The 22,540-nt window shown below is 37.4% G+C and overlaps 3 protein-coding genes across 4 annotated transcripts; all 3 read right to left on the bottom strand.

Moving 5' to 3' along the window:
* Positions 1 to 713: 713 nt before the first annotated feature.
* Positions 714 to 9,019, bottom strand: LOC128255885 (uncharacterized). Of its 2 annotated transcripts, XM_052985707.1 has the most exons (5): positions 8,985 to 9,019; positions 8,674 to 8,920; positions 3,066 to 3,527; positions 1,464 to 1,551; positions 714 to 1,366 (listed from the first exon to the last, which is right to left on the bottom strand). In XM_052985707.1, exons 2-5 carry the CDS (start codon positions 8,786 to 8,788, stop codon positions 1,171 to 1,173), a joined length of 861 nt encoding a protein of 286 aa, XP_052841667.1. In that variant the 5' UTR covers positions 8,789 to 8,920; positions 8,985 to 9,019; the 3' UTR covers positions 714 to 1,170. The 2 variants fall into 2 exon arrangements, with proteins under 2 accessions (XP_052841667.1, XP_052841660.1); XM_052985700.1 differs by having other exon boundaries at positions 8,674 to 9,010.
* Positions 9,020 to 10,635: 1,616 nt separating this feature from the next.
* Positions 10,636 to 13,231, bottom strand: LOC128261213 (proton-coupled folate transporter). Its single transcript, XM_052994788.1, is given in 11 exon segments — positions 10,636 to 10,952; positions 11,012 to 11,120; positions 11,176 to 11,223; positions 11,276 to 11,465; positions 11,524 to 11,660; positions 11,719 to 12,179; positions 12,516 to 12,699; positions 12,758 to 12,908; positions 12,961 to 13,070; positions 13,125 to 13,144; positions 13,146 to 13,231. Coding segments are annotated over 11 exon segments (1,554 nt in total). The 3' UTR covers positions 10,636 to 10,894.
* Positions 13,232 to 19,193: 5,962 nt separating this feature from the next.
* Positions 19,194 to 22,280, bottom strand: LOC128266286 (adhesion G-protein coupled receptor G7). The gene is made up of 2 exons (XM_053002697.1): positions 20,936 to 22,280; positions 19,194 to 20,532 (listed from the first exon to the last, which is right to left on the bottom strand). Exons 1-2 carry the CDS (start codon positions 22,179 to 22,181, stop codon positions 19,343 to 19,345), a joined length of 2,436 nt encoding a protein of 811 aa, XP_052858657.1. The 5' UTR covers positions 22,182 to 22,280; the 3' UTR covers positions 19,194 to 19,342.
* Positions 22,281 to 22,540: the final 260 nt, after the last annotated feature.

Here is a 22,540-nt window from a genome sequence, read left to right as displayed (position 1 = left end):
CAGTTATTTTAGAATGTTCGTGCCAAGCAGCTATCGCATCTCGATGGCCATTAAAGCGAAATATGAACCCTTTTGGCCAAATGAAATTGCTTACCAAAATGCGAGAGACATTTGCAAATATGTATAGAGGAGCTCGTTCAAGGTTAATGCTAAACTTTTGCGGCGGAAATTATTTTTCGGTCTTCTTCTTAAATGGCCTTGAAGGCGGGCAAGTTTCTGCCAGTCGGGCAGAGCCTAGCACTGATTTCGCCCACTTCATTTGCTCATCATCACGTCAATCAAGTTTTAATGATGCCACAATAAACCCACCCGCTGAATAATTTAAGAAAAATGTCCACGGGGCATTATTATTTTCTGGGTGTTTGTGTGGTTGTCCAGCGCTCCCGATATTGTGGCATACTTATGAGCTCAGGAGGAGAAATCTGAAATTTTAATTGCTTGCCATTTTCCTTAAGTGTCCGTCAATAATTGGAAATTTATGAGGTTCTTAATGAACGAGTACAGATTGCTGGACATGTTTTCGGTTTTATTTATTGAAAAATACATTGGGTTCTTCTGGGGTTTTGTTTACTTGGTAAATAGTTTTTGCATTTGTTCAGGGGTTTACACATATGCATTTAATGATATGATCTCCATTTATGGAGTTTTGTATTCGACTAGCTCATTTACACACACATAGAAATACGTTTACATATATATATATATATATATATATATATATATATATATATATAACTTGGTTTTTAGACCCCCAACGAGGGTCTCTTGTAGTTGAACTCTAAAAGTAGACAGACAACCAACAGTCCACAAGTATCTTATACCTTGTGCTGTCGCCTCTGCTTTTTTTGGTTTTTGGTATTAGGTATTGGGTTTTAGCCAACATTTTTCATTGTTTGGCTGGCGGCGGCTTTGCGTTCTGCCAGATTGGGGTTTAATTCATTTTCATTAGGGCGACAAGCGGTCCGCCCCGTGTGTCAATCTTCATCAGAAGACGAGCGGAGCGCCCTCCCGATGTCCTTCCATTCAAGTTGGCGCCGCAGGATATTCCGCCCAGCATTAATGATGGGGCTGGTGGTGGGGCTACTTTTCGGTTGGGTTGATTCAAATAATGTCCCGACCCCCTGCCTTCCCTTCAGTCGCTCTCCCTAGTTCTGACCTTAAGTTGGGTGTTTACAACAACCTCTCCAGATCCTCGCTCTCCGCATCACTGATAAAGGAGTCGGTGTCCGTAAAGTAATCGTCGTCGCACCTGTTTCTTCGGCAACACACCCGTCGACCCATCTCCTCATCACTCCAATGCTCGAACTCCTCCTTGTGGTGCTCCAGCAGCATAAGTGAGGGAAACAAACTATCGCAGCCACTGCAACTGGTAGTGGTCGACCCAAAAAGTACCAGGCAAACGGAGAAAATCGAAAAAGGATATGAAAAGTCAGAGCTAGCTTAATTAAGTGAATTCTTCTTACCCAAAGTGTCGCTTCTTCTGCTGGTGCGATGCCAGCTGACGGTGACAATGAAAAGCTCGGTCGCATACGTTGCAGGTAAGTGATTCATCTAGAAATTGGGGAAATATAAATAGAACTGACTCTACAGACAGTAAGCCCCTGACAGGAAAACATTTGGAGGAGCTGAACAACTCAAATGGTTACCAGAGTTGCTTTGGCTTCTCTAAGAAAAGTATTTGGAAATTATAGAATTTTACTTAAATAATTAAAACCATTTCATAGTTATTTTAGGCTTCATTTTTTAAAAGACTCTGGGAATACTTTGATATCAACATTATTAGAAATTGGCTTATCAATACTACACAATTTTGTTTATGTTTAATAAGATATTCAATCTTTGAACACTAAAAGTTTTATCTGAGTAGTCTGTACCATGTGAATACTCAAGTTGCCCTAAATGACCAAAATTCTTTGATAACTTTTTCATAGAACTCTATTCATTATGATTTGTAACAAGAAAGAAAGCAGACTTCGGCAAACCGAAGTTTATATACCCTTGTAGCTATTGCAAGAATTAAATATTTTTGAAAAAATTGAAATTATGATTTACTTGCGTATACGTTTAAAAACATTGAAGCTATGATAATTTGCAGCTCAATTATTAGATAGTAATATTATATATTATTATTATTTCTATGGAAGCTATATGATAAAGTCGTCCGATTTTGATTAAATTTAAACCGTAATTCTAAAATATTGAACCATTACTATATGTCGAAGAACTAAAAAAAAATTTAAAAAACAGCAAAGATATAATTTTTTTGTATTTTTTTTCGACTGTTCCTATGGGAGCTATATGATAAAGTCGTCCGATTTTGATGAAATTTAAACCATTACTATATGTCGAAGAACTAAATAAAAAATTTAAAAACACCAAAGTTATAATTTTGTTTTATTTTTTTTTTCGATTGTTCCTATGGGAGCTATATGCTATAGTCGTCCGATCCAGCTCGTTCCGACTTATATACTACCTGCAATAGAAAGACAACTTTTGGGAAGTTTCATACAGATAGCTTTAAAACTGAGAGACTAGTTTACGTAGAAACGGACGGACAGACGGACATGGCTAGATCGACTCGCTTAGTGATGCTGATCAAAAATATATATACTTTATAGGGTCGGAAATGTCTCCTTCACTGCGTTGCAAACTTCTGACTGAAATTATAATACTCTCTGCAAGGGTATAAAAATAAATTGTTTGGACAAAAAAAAACAAATATTATATAAAGAGTTATTTTTACGGAAAGAACCATTATTTTATTTAAAACAGGATAGGACGGCAAGTGTAAGGCAATTATTTATAAAATTAAGGACATTTATCCTAGTTTCAACGAATTTTGTTTTCTGAGTGTATCTATAGAACTATTAATAATGGCATGATTATGATATGCATTGAAGAAGGACCCAATTTCGGTTAAGCCGTTTGAAATTAAAGCTTTTCTGGACAGATTTGTGTCAAAGACGATTAAAGTTAGTTCACTGGTCGCTTCAATGCGCCAAGCCCAGGTGCATTAACTGCCTGCCTCATCAGACGGCCATTGTGCCCCTGGTACAACAACTCACCGTAGTCATCATCGTCATCGGCCATGGCCAGCGCATGCAGCCGACTTATTGTGTTTTCGTTAATCTCCTTCGATGTTGACGTATTCCCTACACCGATGATGTCCTTTGATGGTTTGGCTTTCGCCTGGCACAGGCCCAGTTCGCATAGGGCGCTCTCCACCTCGTAGTTGCCCTGGCAATCGGCATCAGTGCAGGGTAGGTTCCCATTCCCATTTCCAATCCCACAACCTGCTCCTCCTCCGGATCCTGAACCTGAACGGCCGTCGACATTGACGTTGCCATTGGCTTCACCAGGTTGCTCATTGTGGGCATGACTGCTACTTCTGGAGTTCGCTGCCAGCATTTCAAAGTCGTCCAGCTCATCGAACGGATCATCGATTTTGTGGCCCAACGACACGGCATCGTCGGCCTCGGCACTCAGTCGTCCATATGCCTTCCGTGGGGGCCGCTTCACATATTTGTCTGCCATAAAATAAGGTGGAAAAAGCATGAAAAACTTTGCTAAATAAAAGACTTTTCGTATTGACAAAACATTGTGCAGAAAATGTATCACAGGTCCTCAGAGGTTTTCAGCTTTAAGGAGTCTTCTAGTTAAGGTTTAGCATGTAAGCTTTTTATTTATGGAAAATATAAATTTCCTTTGATTATTTCAAGATAAAATGTGAAGGAGCTGCACACAAATAAGTTTTGAACTTGTATATATATACATATATACATTCCTATTGATTGTTTCAAGATCATTTTAAAGTATTTATATAAATAATTTTGAACTTGATTTGAACTGTATTTGCTATTACGTATTTATCTTGTCTTAAATATAAAGGAAATTTTTTTGAAAAAGGAGATTTATTCTAGACAGTTACCTATCAAAACAAAATTTTTAAAAAAATGTATTATTTATTTATCTTTACTGGAATTAAAATATAACTCACTTTGTTATATATTACCAAAGTTAGCGGAAAAACCAACCCCATCAATCGCTTCTTAATTGCTTTTGAATTGTTTGCGATGTCAAAAACTCGGGAACATATTTTCACTGTAATGCATTAGTTTTTCAAAGCAAAACTTTTATTTCCGCTTTACGGAATACTTTCTTTGTTATTGCTCAGCTTGGAAATTGAGAAAGGTTCCTCAGTGCATCGGGAAATTTATGGAGGCTTTTGTGCCGCTTTGATATTTACAAAGAGTCCTGCCGATGAGACAAAAGGTTTTCGCTGTTCCTTATTTTTGCCTGCATGCCTTGAATGTCTCAAAGTGATAAAATTAGATTTATTGTGGGCTTTGTTTGTGCATTGTGTGTGATTGGGGGAAAAAGACAATAAATAGTGGCTGGCGGTGAGATCCTGCGCAAAGCTTTTATTTACGGGCCCCAAAAATAGATGGTATGCTGACTTGGCCCCTGAATTTTTATGGCACACTAGCCGTTCGAGCCGCCATTAGCAGCTCATTATGTGGGCATGTCCTTGTGCTGGTGCTTTAATTGCAATCGGGTTCAACAGTGCGTATACATGATGACAACCTAATCGCAATTTAAATGTTCAAGAAAACTATCATTCTAACTGCTTCAACACGTTTTAATAGCGGAGTCCTTAATTATTTACTTGTATTTTCTCTTTTTACAATATATTTGTTGAATAATGTTTATTATTCCAAAATGTCTATTTTTAATGAAAATTATTGTTAAGGATTGGTAGGAAGTCTTTTTATTTTTAATATTATATTTATTTTAATGCCTAAAACACTCCAAATAGTGGGCTTAAATCTTTTATATAGCATATAGCCACTGTATTATTAAATTATAAATAAAAAAAAATTAAATGCTTCTGTTTGTGTGGTGGTAAAAAAAAAGGGACTATGAATATTAAAAGTATGTCAAAAAACGAAAACGAAAAAAAACTCATATGAGGAGCAAGCATTCGTAGGAAATGGGGGAAAAAGTAAAAATGTAGAGGAAAGCCGGCTGAGAGCGGTGTCAAATACGCGCCAGACTGTAAGGCAAACTAAAACTCAATTTTAACGCCAAATTGAGGACCGCAGAGCTGCAAAAATTTAACGCAGTGTTTTGTGGTCTGGGACCTAGATGGAAATTTATGACTTTACGGGCTTTAAGTTGCCCGGACTCGTAATCTCGCAGAGATAAAAGTTTCTCTCTCGATTTTACTTTTGAATTACAACACAAATTATTACAAATGATGCCGCCCGCCGGCAAGAAAATATAAATCATGGCTCATGGCTGGCAAAAACTGCGTACCAGTACCAGGCAGGCAGGACTGGCGATATTAATACGCCAGATAAATGCCTAATAATTCTTCTCATGCTGGTTTAGGGATACACACTTGTTCTCAAAGCCTGGCCAAATGCCAACCATAATTTATGATACATTCTGTTCGCACCGTTCTTATTTTTATTTTTATTTGTGATGTCTGGCCCAGAGCACGAACTAATGATGCCGGCAGCCAAAGTCAGCCACATTTGATGGCCAGTGAGCAGAACATAGCAAAACCAACAAAACTGAAAAGAAATCAAAACCTAAGCCCAAACACTCCGCAGGACCTCCAGCTAATTGGGTGCACAAAACAGATGTGCTCAATATATTACAGTAAATATAGGAAAAATAGTCAAAAAAAAACATTTGACAATAAAGTTAATGTACACAAAATTACAAAACAACAACCAGGGAATAAATACCTATTTTACTTTCTTACTTTAAATTCTCCCAAAACAATACTAAATTTATTTGTTTGTAAGAAGAATTCAATTTTCCAAAATATTTATTTTGCTTTCGAAAATTAAAGAATAATATATAGAACTCTAGATACTCATATTTATCACATGTAATGCTCTCGGTGAATTGTTTTTCTGTTTTTTAAGCTCTGAAAAACCATACTTTATTTGTTTTAACCCTTTCCAAATTCTCCCTTTAAAAAATTGAGATATGAAAGAGTTTGTTAAAGATTTCTTTATAGTTTTTGCTTATAAAAAATTACCGAATAAAATGTTGAGATGTAATAATTAATATTATCACTTAAAATATTCTCGCGTGAATTGTTATCCTTTCTTTTCAAAACCGCTTACAAATAAAACTTAATTTGATTGCCATTATTTTTTTGCCATGAATAGTTGGTAAAGCAACCTTTTTAATAATAATTTTAACAAATAACATGTTTCACCTAATAATTTGGACACATTTGTATAAAAGAAACACATACATCGCACCCATTACCACATGACTCGGCTAATTGCCATTACTTGTTTTACAATTTTCCCCTCGCAGATTTCACAAATTGAATGCACAAACGCATTATTATCAATGATAAATGGCTGTCATAATTATCGGTTAATGCCGCAGCCATATGTTGGACAGAATTTGCATAACACATATAAATCTCAGCCCTCCCCTTTTTATGCGAACAACAATACATATGTTGACAAAAGCTTAAGGGCGTCGTCTGACTCACTTTTTTTGTTGCCATTTGTTCAAGTTGGCAAATTAAATTTTTTAGGATTAAATTTCGCGCCTGCCTCGACTGATTGGAAAATTTGTCGGTGCTATTAATGTAATAAATGTTTGTGAATTTGCAAAGTGAATAATGGCAATTTGCAATGTGCGAAAAACCTTTTCAATTATTGCCATGACATTAAACACATTGCTTACAGCTCCATTTTAATGCATTCATCGGGCAAAATTCATTAAATATTTCTTGCTTTTCTTTGTGAGGGCTAGAATTTGTATAAACAATTCTTAAGTGGGTGGCACAAACTAAACTCAACTTGTTTTTCTGCTTAAAAGGAGTTGCTGGCATCAAGCCTTTTAAGTAACTTATATGACACAGCTGTTTTGTAAAGTAAACAAATAACATAAAGTTTCCAATTTGCAAAATTCAATCAGGAAAAATCAATACATACAAAAACTATACGGCTTGCCGCAAACAATGAAAGTTTTGCAAACGTAATTTAAAATTCGTGATTAACATTTTAATTGATTTTTGCCTGTGTTTGCTTTTAATTTTACGCGAGATTTTACTTATTAATAATTAATATTGAAAGAGGGTTATAGTAAAGACGTTTATAAATTTATATGCCTATAATTGTATTTGCATATCATTAACATTGGTTTTTTTATTGTACGGGAATACTTTATTTTTAGATTGGTAATTTAATATGCATATCATTAATGTTTTTGTTAAGTAGACATGGGAAAAAAAACATTTTTTTGGTAATGAATACTGGGAGGTATGCTTTCTTATTTTTCTTAAGAATATCAGCAATCAATCCAATTGTTTTTGGCCAATTATTTCCCAGCAATACGGAAAATGTATATATATTAAAGTGAAATACTTGAATTAATAGAAGGAAATATCAAATTTTAATGGTTTTCTGTTTCTATGAATATATGAAGTGATCAATCCAATGGTTTTTTGGAAGTTATTACTGTATGTAGCGAATTATTTCGCAGAAACACGAAAAATACATAATATATTTAAAAAAGTTAAATTGTAAGGTTATAAAATATTTTTTTGCAGATAAACGTTTTTATTGCTAGATTGCAGCAAAATCCTCCCCCTATAACCACCCGTTCACTTTTTTCTTTCTTTCGGATTTTTCCGGGAGGGTGCGAGACTTAGCGCTTAGACAAAACCATCTTGGGATCGAAGCCCAAAGTGTTTTTCTTTCGACAGTCACATCCGCACCACGTTTTCTGTTTCACACACACGTGTGGAGCCTCATTATTGCGTGGGTTCTAGGACCTCGCTGTTATTTACTTTACTTTGTTTTCCTCCAAAATTTTCCCACAGATAATGGCAAGCAAACTGTAGTATGCTGGCAAGTACAATATACATATATTGGCGGCCTATAAGCCACAAGTCTTTTCGGGAATTTTAATTAACTTATTTTAATAGCGAGGGCAAGGTTGGGCTTATGAATAAAAGCCGGGCCTAAACTGGAACATGTCTGGCATATGAATCGAGGACTTTCTTCGTGGAAATCCGAATATATCTTAACATTGACGGGGAAATTGACTTAAGCGTTCTGAGAAAATATGAATTGTAACTGTGATTAGTTGAGATTGTCATCTGATGCCCTATGGTTATTAGAGCTACTAAAAAATCATTATGTTTATTTATGATTTTATTTTGAAGGACAAAATAAAAAGTGTTGTAGATTTTTTTTGTAATAAACAAAAGCATTAAAGTAATAAAAGTAGGTAACTTTGCATTTGAATATTAATAAATTTTAAGTGAGTTAAAACATATTTAAGGTCTTCCTGAACTAAAAAATTTAAGAAAAACTAAATTATAATTTTAGCTTGAGGTATAAAATGTTGCAAATTTTATGCTGTCTTATGTAAATTAACCGAATTTACAGATAAATAAATACATAGGGCAGCTGATCGTAAATAGAATTCATCTAGGTCATCTTGTCTAATTTTCCGATTAATAAACTTCCAGGATACGTATCAGGATTTCAGCTATTTATGGTTGACTCAATCACAAGTTTGAGACTTAATCTGATTAGTCCGCTAATTACTGGTGAATTATCCTAATTGAGGGCGGACTTTTGCGGCAGTGAACTGGACTAATTGATGGCCCAGGTGTCGGGGACTCACCTTGAGTGCTGTTGCTCTGATTACCACCATTCGAATTGCCCTTCGAGAAACTGCAGTTGTTGTTAAAGGAGTTGAAGAAGTTGGCGGCGCCAGTGCGCCGTAAAATCCAAAACATAGTTGCGTGGGTGCGTGATTAATTGAGCTGTCAGTAAATTCCAGTTGATATGTTGCAGTGCAGGGAAGTAGGCAACGAATTATGCCAGCTGCATTTCCACCGACGGCATTTCCACGCGACGCGTTTCTTGGCCTGATAAGGAGACTACGGAAAATGAGGCGATGGGACACGGCGATAAGCGAAGTCGGAAAATTACCGGAAAATTGGCGACCGTTTCGTGTGGAAGTCTTTAACAAACTAACTCGAATTCGGTTGGGTTCTCGTGTTTTATAGCTATGCCCAAAAAATGAGAGCGCAAAATATCCATGTAAGTCCGTGAGAGCACTCCGCGTATACGTAATAACGTAAGGACTTACGTTTTCTCACTGCTCTTTTGCTCTTTTGACGGTTTAGGGAAACCATCGCATTGCTAAAGGCTAAACTTGACCTTCGTCAACACTTGCATGTTTTTTGGCCCGCTGGCAGCTCATAATTTGTTTTGTTTGATAAACGATAATGTATGCGCCGTGTTGACATGCCTCACATAGCGCCAGCTTTTGGGCCACTAAAATACCCATCAATCATCACAACCGGAAGTGGTCGCTACGTTGTTGTCCGTGCTAAAGTTTAATATGCATCTTGTCTGGCTGCTCAATTAGACTGCGTCTTGACTTGTTATTGCACTGGTAAACACTTAAAGAAATGTCTATAATAAATCATAATATAATGGATCATCTTTTATTTCTGTTGTTACTTTTAAATACCGAAAACTAAAACTCAACTTTAAACATTATTGTATTAGAATTTATTTTCCATTAATAGTTAACAGATAAGTTAGCATAAGTTTAACTTCTCCAAATATGGCTTCTGTCAACTGTTTCTTTAATAATATTTTTTTTTTATTATGCCTACTTTAAAGCAAATAAAGGGTTATATTTCAATTTATTTTAATTATTTAAAAAAACTAATAAAAGGGGGGGATAAGCTCATATCCTCTGAAAAAGGCTCCTGTTGAACTAGCTTTAGAAACTTTTATATGTAACTACATATGTATTATAATGTTTGTAAAATTTGAGTTTTCCATCAGTGTTGGAACCACAAAAGGAGCGGAAATGTTAAACGCTTAACAGCTGGCAGCATCCGCATCAAAGTTTCCCCTTTATGGCTAACGCTTTTGGTGAGCCAACAAAGACACCCCCATTAAGTTAGCGTGTTCAAGGGTCCCCAAGTGCAAGTGCAAAGTTCATGTCCTACGAATTCGTTTATTTGTTGCACGCGCGGCGATATTAAAGCGTTTTTTAAGAACCCTCGACTTAAATGCCGCACGACAAATGCTATTTCAGTAGACAAGACTGTTACTTGATGGCTCGGTTTCGGTTCGCCGAGTTCTGCTCCTGGTTCGGGGCTAAGTTAACCCGATACTGATTGCTGGGGTTGGAATGTTATCACGTGGGCACACACATATGTGGCATACCTTTGTGCGCATAAAAGAGCCGTTTTTAATATTTAATCATCGAGAGCTGACGCTAAACAATTCAAATTGCTGCAAATTGTGTGTCCTCCAAAGTTTCGGCATTACGAATTCATGCGGTACGTGCCAAAGTCACAACGAGAGTCCAAATGATTCGGCAAATATGTTTGAACTTTACGAATAGGTTGCGCAAACTTCTGCCCCATAAATTATGCACTATTAAAAGCTCATACATAAGGCATGTATATCCTTGCAGCACGAACATCAAGGAATTTGGACCAGAAATAATAGCCACAACAAAGCATTTACACATGGATGGCAATTATGTCCAATTTGGATTGGAAATGCATGATAAGTACTCACTTATGTCCAGTTGATGCAATAAAGTAGTTCGATAAATTGTGACATTTTGGAATTTGATTAGTTTGAATGGGCAAAGGACGTTGGTTAATCCTGTTACATGATGTAATTTCAAATTGTTGATAATTCCCCTTGCGGTATTCAAATTAAATTAGCTTAACACAAAAGAACTCGTTCACATAAATCCAGTTATTGAATGCTGTCCACACAAAGTTTTCGACTTGAGCATAAACAAAGCTCCGAAAAGTTGGCAAACTTGCTACAATCAATATTGATGGAAATTCAGTTTACTTTGGCTACTTGAGCGTCTCGGCGTAGAACTTTCGGTGTTTGAATTTAATTCGCATCACACAGCTGCAATAAATGTATTCAAAATCATTTAGCGCTTAGGAAAAGATAGCTGCCATACACACCCAAGAAGGATAAACGCTATTAAGTAGAAGGCGGCGCTAAGGAAATTAAATCCTCCAGGATTGCTGGCCAGGGAACTCTTATAGATGGCAGTATAAAGAGGAGCGGCGACTGGAAATAAATTATGATAAATGTGGCAAATATTCGAGGGGATTATATAACTTACCAAAAGGGGCGAACGTTTGAACAATATTGCCAATTGCAAATAACTTACCTGCAATGATTTGGTGCATAAATATTGCAATTATTTATTAATTATTTCTTACCCGTATCGGAGGATGGTACTATATTCGAAACAATTGTGCGGCACATGGGGCCCTGGATTGAGCGAAAAACGCCCAATGCCACAGAAAGATACAAGTGCCAAGGTAAAAAGGCAAATCCTTTGGCAAAATTGCTGATGATCTCAGAAAAAAGCGACAGCAACGCCAATGACACCACAGACATTCCAAAAAGCTAAGCAGACAGATACATAATAATTTAAATATAATATGGAAATAAATTAATCATTTACCTTTCTCAAAATAAGTATTCCCAAAAGAGCTCCCAGCATGGGTACCGACTGACTGACTGTTTCAAAAATAGTAAACTCACGCACTGTCAGATGAAACTGTTGGCGTACATATAAATACATCACAGTCATGACGCCATCTGGAAAGATATTATCACTTCAATCATTGGGTGTCCCAAAAACCCAACGCAGACTTACCGGCAACAAAAATCGAAACAAAACCAGACAAAGTGACCAACCAAATGATGGAGTGAGCATTATATTCCCTCCTTTTAAAGCAGGTTCCAAACATGTCTTTAACGTGTTTAATACTGAACAAACCGGCCATGTCCTTGCTTTTGTCCTCAATTGGAGGTTTTTCTATAGTCTCATATTGGGGTGGATCAACACGCTTCTCAAGGTAATCCGTTGTAATATCGCTCACTTTCTGATCTGAAATTGTAACAACAATTTCCTTTTCTTTTTCAGTAGTTTCGTCCTGATCCGGACACATTCCCAAACTTTCGGGTAAATAGGAAACAACGAAAAGTGTGGCCAAAATGACAATCAAGCAGGAAAAACTCTGCACAATGGCAGCACTTGTGGCTGCATAAACAAAACTGGACAACAATGAGCCACTGGTGAGGGCCACAAAAAGTATCAGCTCCATGAAAATCATTCTGAAATAGCAAATCAACAACAATAATTTAAATCTCAATATAAAAATTTGAGGGCTTATGAAATTTGAACAGTATTCTTCATGAATTTTTATTTTTACTAAAATTAAATAACTTAAAATTGAAAAATGAAAAAGTTATAACAGAGTGCAATGTTTTAATAAAATATTTATCATTTTTTTTTATGAATTTTTATTTAATTATAATTAAGAACAATGCAATAAGTAAATAAGTTAGAATGAAACAATGATTTTTATCTTATTTAAGTCCCATTGCTTCCCACAAAGGTTATAAAACCAAAATGGCTGGGACTTTAGGCTTTTGCAGCATAACACTCACCTGTAGGGTCTTGTCTTCATGTCCGTTGTATCGGTAATAAAGCAAAAGGCAGCCACCGAGAAGACACATAAACCACCGAGCAGAGAATGTGGCAGAGCTGCCAGGGTGTACCACCAGGGATTAACCATATAGTAAGTGGACAGCCAGCAAATGGCAGATGAAAGCATGGCAGAGGCAGAGAAGCCTAAGAGGAAATTGGTTTAAATTTTTTCCAAAGTCAAACATAGTCCCTGAAAACTCACCAACCATAGAGACAATCAGCAGAGGCTTGCGTCCATAGTGATCCGACCAAGAGCCAATAAATAAACCACAGATGGCAGGTACAATACTTTCAAAAAGCGTACGGGTTAAGAACATATTGGCAACATATGACTGCAGCTCAGTCTCAATTGCCTGAAAACTTAATTATATTTAAATATCTAGTAAATAACAAATATACACTAACCTGTATTTCTGCGGTTGTGTTTTTGCTGTCCAAAAGCTTACAGTCGGTTTCATTATATTCAAAGATTACTGTGCATGTCTGATATATCAACTGATTCCGCATTACAGTGCCTAATGGAAAGACTGTGATGTACATATATCACTACAATCTGAAGTTCCGCTCACCTGACAGCATGTGCGAAAATTAACATGAAAATCACCGGTTCTATATAAAACATATTGAAGAGACATTTCAGACTTTTCAGTTGGGCCATCGAGGTCTTTACAACCATTTAATTTGAAAGCCCCTATATAATTACTTTAACTTGTTGTTAGATCAGAAATTAATTTTGTTTAAGCTTTTATATATGTATATATTAATTAAACAATTTTAAAGATTTATATATTTTTTTTGTACCCTTCACATTAGATTATATTATGTTTATTTGTACCGAAAACAAGTAAATTATATAATCTGAATCGGACTTTCCACTTCGCTGACTTTACTATTAACGCGGGCCACGCGAGAGCAGAACTCCGAGCTCAATTCAATTTGAGCTTCGATCACGAACTGCATTTACATAGCTTAGTTTTGATGTTTAAATAGATTTTAAATGCTGGGTAGCAGGAACGTATAAAGGGGATTTTTGGCTACCAATCAGTTAGCAATTTAAATTTGTAAAAATATTGGAACGACTAAAACATCATATTTGTTATGTGAACTTTCGTAAGCAAGCCTAACTTTCTCAATTCTTAATACAGGGCCCTGCACTTAACCCTTTTTGGTTGGAAAACTTTTTCTTTCCCCAGCAGGCATACACACACAAAAGAATTTTTAAGAAAAGTGTTTCGCGCTGCGAAAAGTGAACACTTTGGCTGTGTAAATTGCAGAGCAACACTTCTGGCTACATTTTGCCAGTGCTCCTTAAGTCTTTCACTCGCTTATATCACGCTTTTTATTACATCACTATTTTCTCCTTCATTTGGGGCTGTTCACAGCATAAAATATGCATAGAGATTTTAAGCTTGCCACGAAGAACGTTTACCAAAATAATTTGGCAAGTATTTTTGGGTTTTCTAATTTGGCAAGGGGGATTCACTAAGTTGCTTGGCGGTTATTATTTATTGCTGGCATACTTATGAGCTTTATTTTTATTGGATTAGTCTGATATTTAAACTGTTTTCTTTGCAGAAAAATGTTTGAACATTTAAGGCGTCATGTTTAGCTGTGATTTTAGTAAAAAAAATGTCTATGAAAAATAGCGAGTTTACTGTGTATATCCGACACTATTTCCATATCAAGCATACGCAGCGTATGCCTGGCCATTGTTGACAAGCTAATTGTAAACTTTTCCGCTTTGAGTTTCATTGTTTCGGCGGGGAAACAAAGAACCGGCGAGGCATATTAAACCCCAAACGACCGACTGGCAGATATGAATGCCCCAAAGGAGTTCGTCCTGCAGTGCAACATGCGAGTATAGTACATGCTAAGTTCGAGCAACTATTGTCTTGGATTGCGTTGCGCAACATGAAACCGGAATGGGGCAACTGTTGGCGATGTGTGCGGCTTTGTGTTGTTGACATACAAAAAAAACAAAAGCAACAAATGGTAATGGCATGGGGTAACTTGTGCAAACTCGGGCGAAAATTAAAAAAAAACAAAAAAAAAAGGAATATATAGGGGTTTGCAAAGGAAATACCAGCCAAAACATAAAAGGCAAAAAAAGTCGGGTAAGTCAAGAGCGCCCCAGAGAATGGAGGGAAAAAACAATTTCTTAAACGAGCACGTGCACAAATTCATTTCTGTTTGCTTTAATTATTCCAAGATGAAATGGCAAAATGAAAGCGAGTACACAAAAATCTTTCTTAGTTTCACTTTTTCGGATGATTTATGAATGTTTTGCCGGAAAATCTGTTTCTGCTACGAAATTAAATACCACAGAAGGAATTGTGCGACTTTATTGGTAGGCAGTCAAAGAAAAAATGAACAAGAAGCTGTGGAAATACAACATAAGACTTCTAAAGATTAGATACTTCGTGTTATCTGTATCTCTATATCTATAATCTATGTAATAACAAGGTAAATTAATTTTTGTATTTCGATAAGTTATTTGCCAAAGATATAAAAACCCCAATTTTCGTACAACCTGTTAATTAATCCCTTCAATTTTCTTCAACCAAACTTATTAAATTATTTTACCCTTGCTTTTGGCGACAATTTTCCTTTGCCTTTTTGTTAATTAAAATATTAAGAATACTTTCCTTGATGTGGGCAGTTCTTTTTGTGTGTCAAGTGTCCTTACAATTAAGCCGATTTAAACCGCTGCAGCTGTTGCCATCTCTTTGATAATACATTTCGATTCAACCCCAGCCCCTTTTGCAAAATCAATGGAAATCGGTCCAGGGGACTTTTCATCTCACTTTTGCGAAATTACAGTCACATTGTAAAATATATGTCGAGTGGGTCCTTCGCGGCCAGTTGCCAGCCATAAAACTAACAACCGTGGTTTTGCGGTGGCATTAGTTTTTGGCAGTTTTAATTGCCTGGTCAAGTGCATTTAGCCATAGTTTCTGGCACTTTTTTATTGTGCTGGCCATAAATTTTCCGCAAATAACTCACCCGTGAAGATTATATACGTATTATATAATTGGCGTAAAAAATTATATATATTCTTTATTTTACGTTTTGGTAAGGCCACTGTAAAAAAATGTTATTTATGGAAATAACCTCCAAAATCGAAACAACCTGCTATACGCAATCACTCTACGCAACACTATTTGAATAAAAAAAATGATATATACATAAAGAGTTTAGATAATGATGGTGTTCTTAAAAACAAAATTAGAATACCTCTAAATACATACTATTATTTGTTTTTGAAAACCTTTACTATAAACTTTTTATAATTGTTTCTAAGTTAAGAGCATTTTTTATAATTTGCTTCGGATCCCAAGTTTATCTATTTTCGCCGTAAATTTTATACATATTACCCCGGACGGAATGCCACACATACGGTAAGTCGCATATTTGTTTGTTGTGGCAAGTGCTCTTGACAAATTTCCGCACATCTAACAAATTTGTTATGAGCGTTTTGCACAATTTTCAGCTCGCAGAACGCAGAATACAGAACGCATATGCCACTGGCAGCAGAATCGGGCGTTGTTAGACCATTAGTCAGGCCAAATGGAGCTGAACCATATGGGCTCTGCTGAATTCGGAGAGTACTACGACGGCACTGTATTACTCTCGTGGAATTAATGAACTCGTGATGTAGACATGTCTTACTTGGATTACAGGCAATTTCTCATTTCGGATGAGAAACTGGAGTCCTTCTTTGTCTGCCTCGACTGCATTCCTACGCCATTTGCATGTCTGGCTGCAATTTGGCCGGGAAAAGCGGTATGTGAATGCGATAAATATTTGATAAACAACATTTCTGCAGCTTTGCGGTTCAGTGACTCGGCATGGCGTCGCAAATTGCGGCAAATTTCTCGCATTTATTTTCCATTTTCTGTGCTGCTGCTACCCACCCATTCCCTTGCCACGCATTAAAAAACTTTCATAATCATAACTCTGTCTTGGAGCTTTGTTGCCATTGTTGCCGCTCCTGCGACTTGAGCACTTTTCTCCACTTCTCTGGAATGGAAAATCAATACATATTTATGGGTTCATGTTGTGGGTGCACGTACGAAATATCAGCCGCACATACGGGAGTGCTGTGTCTTAAGGAATGGCTTTTGTAGGAACTCCATTGCCATTTGCACGTTTCGAATCATAAAATACTTTCCCGCACGCCCTCAGGAATTCGCAAAGGAAAATAATTTTTAAAAGTTGCGCATGTCCTCGCCTATCCTTTTGGGTGTGCTCCAGAATGTGCAAAAATTTCTAGCTGCAAACAGGTAAGCTTTTCAAAAAGTCAAAGGCTTAATCTAATAAAGTTCAAGTCCTTCAGCCTACGACTTTATATACTCCAAAATTCTAGAGAGAAAGTCCTTCAGCCAACAGGTTGCTACCAAATTCTAGTTTTCATATCAAATTTCGTTAGCAAAATGTTATTTGTGTTATCACAAGCTTACACTCAAAAAAAATAACTTCCCAAAATACTTAATACTGAAATATCAAACTACATAACATAATTGCCTTCATACACATTATATATTTTTTAACTGAAAATGTATTTGTTTATAATCTTTGTTTACGTCATCAGATGTGTGCTTAAAAATATTATTAATAGGAATTTAGCAAATAAAGTTTAACAGTAGATTAGTGTTGAAGTATTTTTCAATTTTCGCCCTTCCTACTAAGCTTTGTACCATTTAAACTGCATTATTTAGCTACAATTAGTTTTGCTAGCTGTATGTTGATGGTAGAGACAGTACCTGCCCAAACAGCTTAGTTATATGCTACAGTTGGTCGCTTCATAGCGGTAATCGGCTTAGGGGTTGTCTTTTAAGAGTGCACTTTTCCGCAGAAAATTGATTTGAAATCGCACGGCACTTGCCGCTAAGCCGGCTCAAAAGACAGCCAATGGCATTTGACGACTAATTCAACAAGTAATTCATGGCCAACAAAAGAGAGAGAGAGAGAGTCAGAATGAGAGTGAAGTGAATTTTTTGAGCAACTTTTGAGGTCAGCTGCTGGGCTAAATCGCAATCAAGCTTACACCCAGCTTTCCACTTGACAAAATTTAATTTAGTTTTCGAATGATTGGTGCTGGAATAAAGCAAACATTTCCCAAGTGCCACAGCTCGTTCATAAAAAGTGCAGTGCTTTGGCCCTTAACAGGTGCTCAGTTTTCATTGCAGAAGTTCTGAAGTTTACCACAGAGTTCTAGAGACTACTTGGCAGCTGGAGAGCCTTGCAGATGGGAAATCAAACTGCTCTGGTCCTCCTTTCACTTTCATTGTCTCTGCTTTTGAATGCAGTAGAGGCATCGGAGCTTCTCGCTTTTTGATTGATTGCAATTGACATATGTGTACCGGGTTGTTTGTGCCAAATACCCAGAGTGGAAAATTCGAAATTGAAAAGGGTGGTTCCCGGCGAGAAATCGATTGATTTTCGTTTTCCCCATCTTGCTTAGCTAAAATTGAATGTTGTTGGTTCTCTGATGCGGAAAGTATGTGCAATATAAAAATTGACGCAAGTTTAACGAAAGTTTTATGTGAAAACCATAACACATTTTTGAGATAAATATCGAAAATGTTGTCAGTTATTTAACACATATATAATTTCAGAGAAGCAATTTATTTTGGGTACAAATATGAATATACTAATACATTTGTATGTAGACAAAAAAACCAAGTGTTGCCATTGTTTAATTGATTATATAACGTGTTAAATCTCGACTTAAATCACTATCTTTAATTGGCCAATAACTGGCGAATATGTGTAACAGCATGGCAGCAAATGTAATCGGATTACAAGCTCCCACTTGGAAGTGCAATTTAGTGCATCAAATGGATTTGCAGTGGTACTTGTGGCTAAGCCAGCACAAGTAATTTAAAACGAACTAGAGCTTTAATGGAAAAACTTTAGAAGTTGGACCAGTTCAATTTGGCATTTGATCATGGCTTCAATTTAAGTTGGCTTCATTCCACATGACATCGTTTTTACTCAGTTTAAAATGAATGGCGATGGCATCAAAGTGCACACTTCTAGACATAGATGCCTCAAGTTTGCTTAAATATGATAGTCCCCGACACCTACCAGGTACTCAGCTTCTCTTCGCAGTAATTGCGACTTTCGAAAGAAATTGACTGCCAACACAAGTAGAAATCAAAGTATTTTCCAGCTGGATAACGAAGTCTTGCAGAGTCCAATAAATTTCAACTTTGCTTGTTTTTGTCATGGTTTCCTTAACCAATGCACATTTATCTGAAATTATTATTAAATATTGCCCATTCTGTAAAACAACTTTATGGAAATTATAGTGTTCTTAATAAACAAAAACAATTCTGTTCTCAAAATCCTCGCAATTATTACATCCTGCCTTAAAGAGTTTCGTTCTTTAAAATACAAACATATATTTTTTGAATGCCCCTTAATTAAATTACCTATGGCTCAACTGCGCAGCTCCATCAGTTCTGAGATAAAAAGTTTTCAGGAAATATTACCAATATAAAAATCGTATATTTAAAACATTTAATTAATATATTTTTAGAATTTTTAATTAATATATTAATAGAAACTTATAAAAATTCATTAAGTTTTTAAATAGTTTAGTAAAATCATGAATGTTTAATAAAATGCTTCGTTAAAGTTTACGTTTGTATTCGTGTATTATGTTTTCACAAATCTAGTTGTGAAATCTAAAACTTATAAGTAATGGCAAATTATAAGAATTAATTTTTAAATTAACTGGTCATGGACCTTTTGTTCGTTGGACATATTGAAGTTGCTGTAACTAATTGTGCGATCTGCTCGTGAAGTTGGTCGATGAGGTGGTCATAGACTGGAGCTCGGTGGTGCGCTTTTGGACGTCCATTTTCATCTTGGTGGGGCAGATCAGACCCACCCACGCACGTCGGTTCGCTGAATCCAGAAGGACGAAGTAGACGAACATCACGAATCCTTGCATGGTGGCCGTGATGCAGAAGAGGTACGAGAAGGCCACTCCTGCCTGCATGAAGGCGAATATTCCGAAGATCCAGGTGATACCCAGCAGAAAAAATAGCAGTATGGACAGTCGGATCTGCTTCACGACCATTTTCTTTTCAGACTTGTGGATGCTCTGGCTCAGGGAATGCGAGATGCTGTAGAATACATATACGAAGATCACCAGGTTGGACACAGTGATCAGGGTCACAGGCAGGACCACTCCAAAGATCAGACCATATCCGGATGGATAACAGATCCCTGTATCCGTGGAGAGTTGAGCAGCCGAAGGAAGGTAAGAATCTGGATCTATAAGGGCCACCAGCAGGGTGGGAACCAAAGGCAGTGACCAGGCCACTAGGGCAGCCTTCAGGATGTAGTGACGCGGTCTTTCGATTCCAATTACGGTCACATATCGCTGAAACTGAAGAAAGGCGATAATCAGCATCCAACTGAAGAGCACCAGAATAGAGTACTGCATAGCAGCTCCCAGAGCCACGCAACGCACTGTGTCCCCATTGACCACCAGTTGTTCGGATATATCATCTGTGTTGAGGAACACGAAGAGCACCATCTGAAGACACAAGGCCAGGCAGAGGTGGAGTAGAACCTTCGTGGAGGCTTGACTTCGCCAACTCTTAAATAGAGCTGCTGTGAGGAAAATTCCCAGTATTCCCAGCAGCGAAAGACTGCATCCCACGATGGAGATAATGTCTAGCACTTTCTCGTTTATAGGTGTGATCAGAACCTCCTCGCCCAGGTCGTTGGTCCGATAGCTGCCACCCACTAGAAATGCAAACTGAGTGAGGTGGTACGTATGACACTCGATGATGGGATCCTTCAGCAGATCTGAACTGCTACTCGTAGTGACTCCTTCGCTCAGCCAGGTCACGTAGTTCCAATAACCGCATCCACTACCCAAACTAAGGGCCTTAGCATCGGGATCTCGAAGGTTCTCATTGCGGAGTAGAAAGGGCAACGGCAAAGATAGAAAGTTGTCTGTAAAACAAAGCATTATTATTATGCCAAAGGTCAAGAAATGTAAAATGTGTACTGCTAAAAAATGCAAAAGTAAAAATAAATATCATCCATTGCGGTTTTAAGCTATTTTAAATATGGAAATATTAACCTTTTTTAAAATGTTTTATTTGACTTTTTTTGGAATTGACTTTTATAATATCTGAAACTCTAAACTAAATTCAAAACCATATTTAAAATAAATAAAATTCATTTAAGTTAAATAAAAACTATTTTAAATGCAATGTTTCATGCAATTTAATATGCACTGTAATTAATATTATAATTTAATATTTAACTTAAATATGATATATACAAGTTTGAGTTCAATAAACATATATTTATTTTTAATATTTTTTTTATTACACTGTAAACTGGTACTTACTTTCTAATCCTGGTAACGAAATGGAGATCACCTTGCTGCGGGGCCTGCGATTGCGTTGATGTGTGGATTCCACAAAGAGGGCATCGTGGGAGTATACTTTGAAAATGAGATATGTAGCTCCTCTGCTTCTTACCTCCCGCCAAAGATTATCCGGCAGAAAGGCAGCTGTCTCTAAATCAGAATCCCGCTTTATTTTAGCCAAGACATCGGAGGATCGAAGAAAGCGGTACCAGAAGCCACTGGCGGAAGTTCGTCGATCCCACGAAGGAGCTGAGTATATGGCAATGCCAGTTATGCTATCGCACTCTGGATTGGCGAAGAACACGCTGATATTGCCGGTAATTAAAGCCTGGACTCCTATATCCGCAAAGTTGTATGTTTCCACGCCAGTGGTGGCCGTTTCAGCTTCATCGCTGCTTGGTTTGGGAACTACTTTGCCACATCTTTCCTTGGGCACCATTTGATCTGGTAAGGCATCCATGTAGTTTTCAAACTGGCTGAGAAGAGAGTTCGTGGCGTTAAGTTGGGCCGACAAGCGGAGCACCTGTCTATCGCAGGACATTATCTCCTTGCAGACACTGACCAAATCAACACTGACAGCTGCATCCTTGTCCTGTTGCATCAGGGTGCCAAACATCTGACCCGTCATATGGACATCCACGGGAAGCAAAGTCCTATCCCTTTGTCGAAACATATTCCTCATCAAGCCGGACATCTCGCGACGTCCTTGGGTGTCATTGGTGCGTCGCCTGCCCTCGAGGATGTCATCATGCAGTCTATTCAAATCACCACTGATTGTGTGCTCCCTAAAACGCCTGAGACACACCACACGATACCATTCGTCCAAGGACTCCCAGTGAGCACGAAAATCCTGCAATTTGCAGGCCCTGGTGACCGGCATTCCATTCCTCAGCAAACAAACATCGTGCAAAGTGGCACGTTCGCCAATTTTAGTCCGTTTCCAGCTATTCAAGTGGGGTGTTTGATCGTGGTTGCGGATGATGTAGTCATGCTGAAATTCCTCCGGTTCGCAAAACATCGAGTCACAATAAACTAGGCCGGTTGACCGGTTGGTTTTTCCTGGATACCTTACTTCCAGTCCAAAGCAGTGATCGTAGGTGCCATTACTCAAACACATTTGGCGCTCCAAAGGGCAGTTTTCATTGCTATTCGCTGAGGCCGTCAATTTCAAAGGCAATTCCAAGGCTAAGACCAAACAAACACCTAAGCACCCGGCGAAATTCATGGCCTATGACTCAGCTACGACAGCTGTTTGCAGTTCCCCGAAACTGCTTACAAGTACCTACGGCAAGTTCTTTTCACGTTCGACTCTCTCGAAATATCACGGCGCACTGAACTGTCTGGCGGTCGATTAGATTTCCGTATGGTGTTTGTTATCAGTTGTCACCACGATCGCTAATCGAAACTTTTGGGTATACCAAAAGAGCGCCTAGTCTACCACATTTAATATAATTTACATTGTGATTAACACGGCGTCGGCAACTGAAGAACTGAAAAATTTGAGGAAGGGAAGTAACACCAAAATTATGACGTCGTCTTTATTTGTGCAAATAGCGATTTCACGCCTTTTTACCGATCTTAAGA

The sequence above is a fragment of the Drosophila gunungcola genome, chromosome 3R, assembly GCF_025200985.1.
Source record: "Drosophila gunungcola strain Sukarami chromosome 3R, Dgunungcola_SK_2, whole genome shotgun sequence".
NCBI lineage: Eukaryota > Metazoa > Arthropoda > Insecta > Diptera > Drosophilidae > Drosophila > Drosophila gunungcola.
This window is presented reverse-complemented; position numbering and strand designations above follow the sequence as displayed.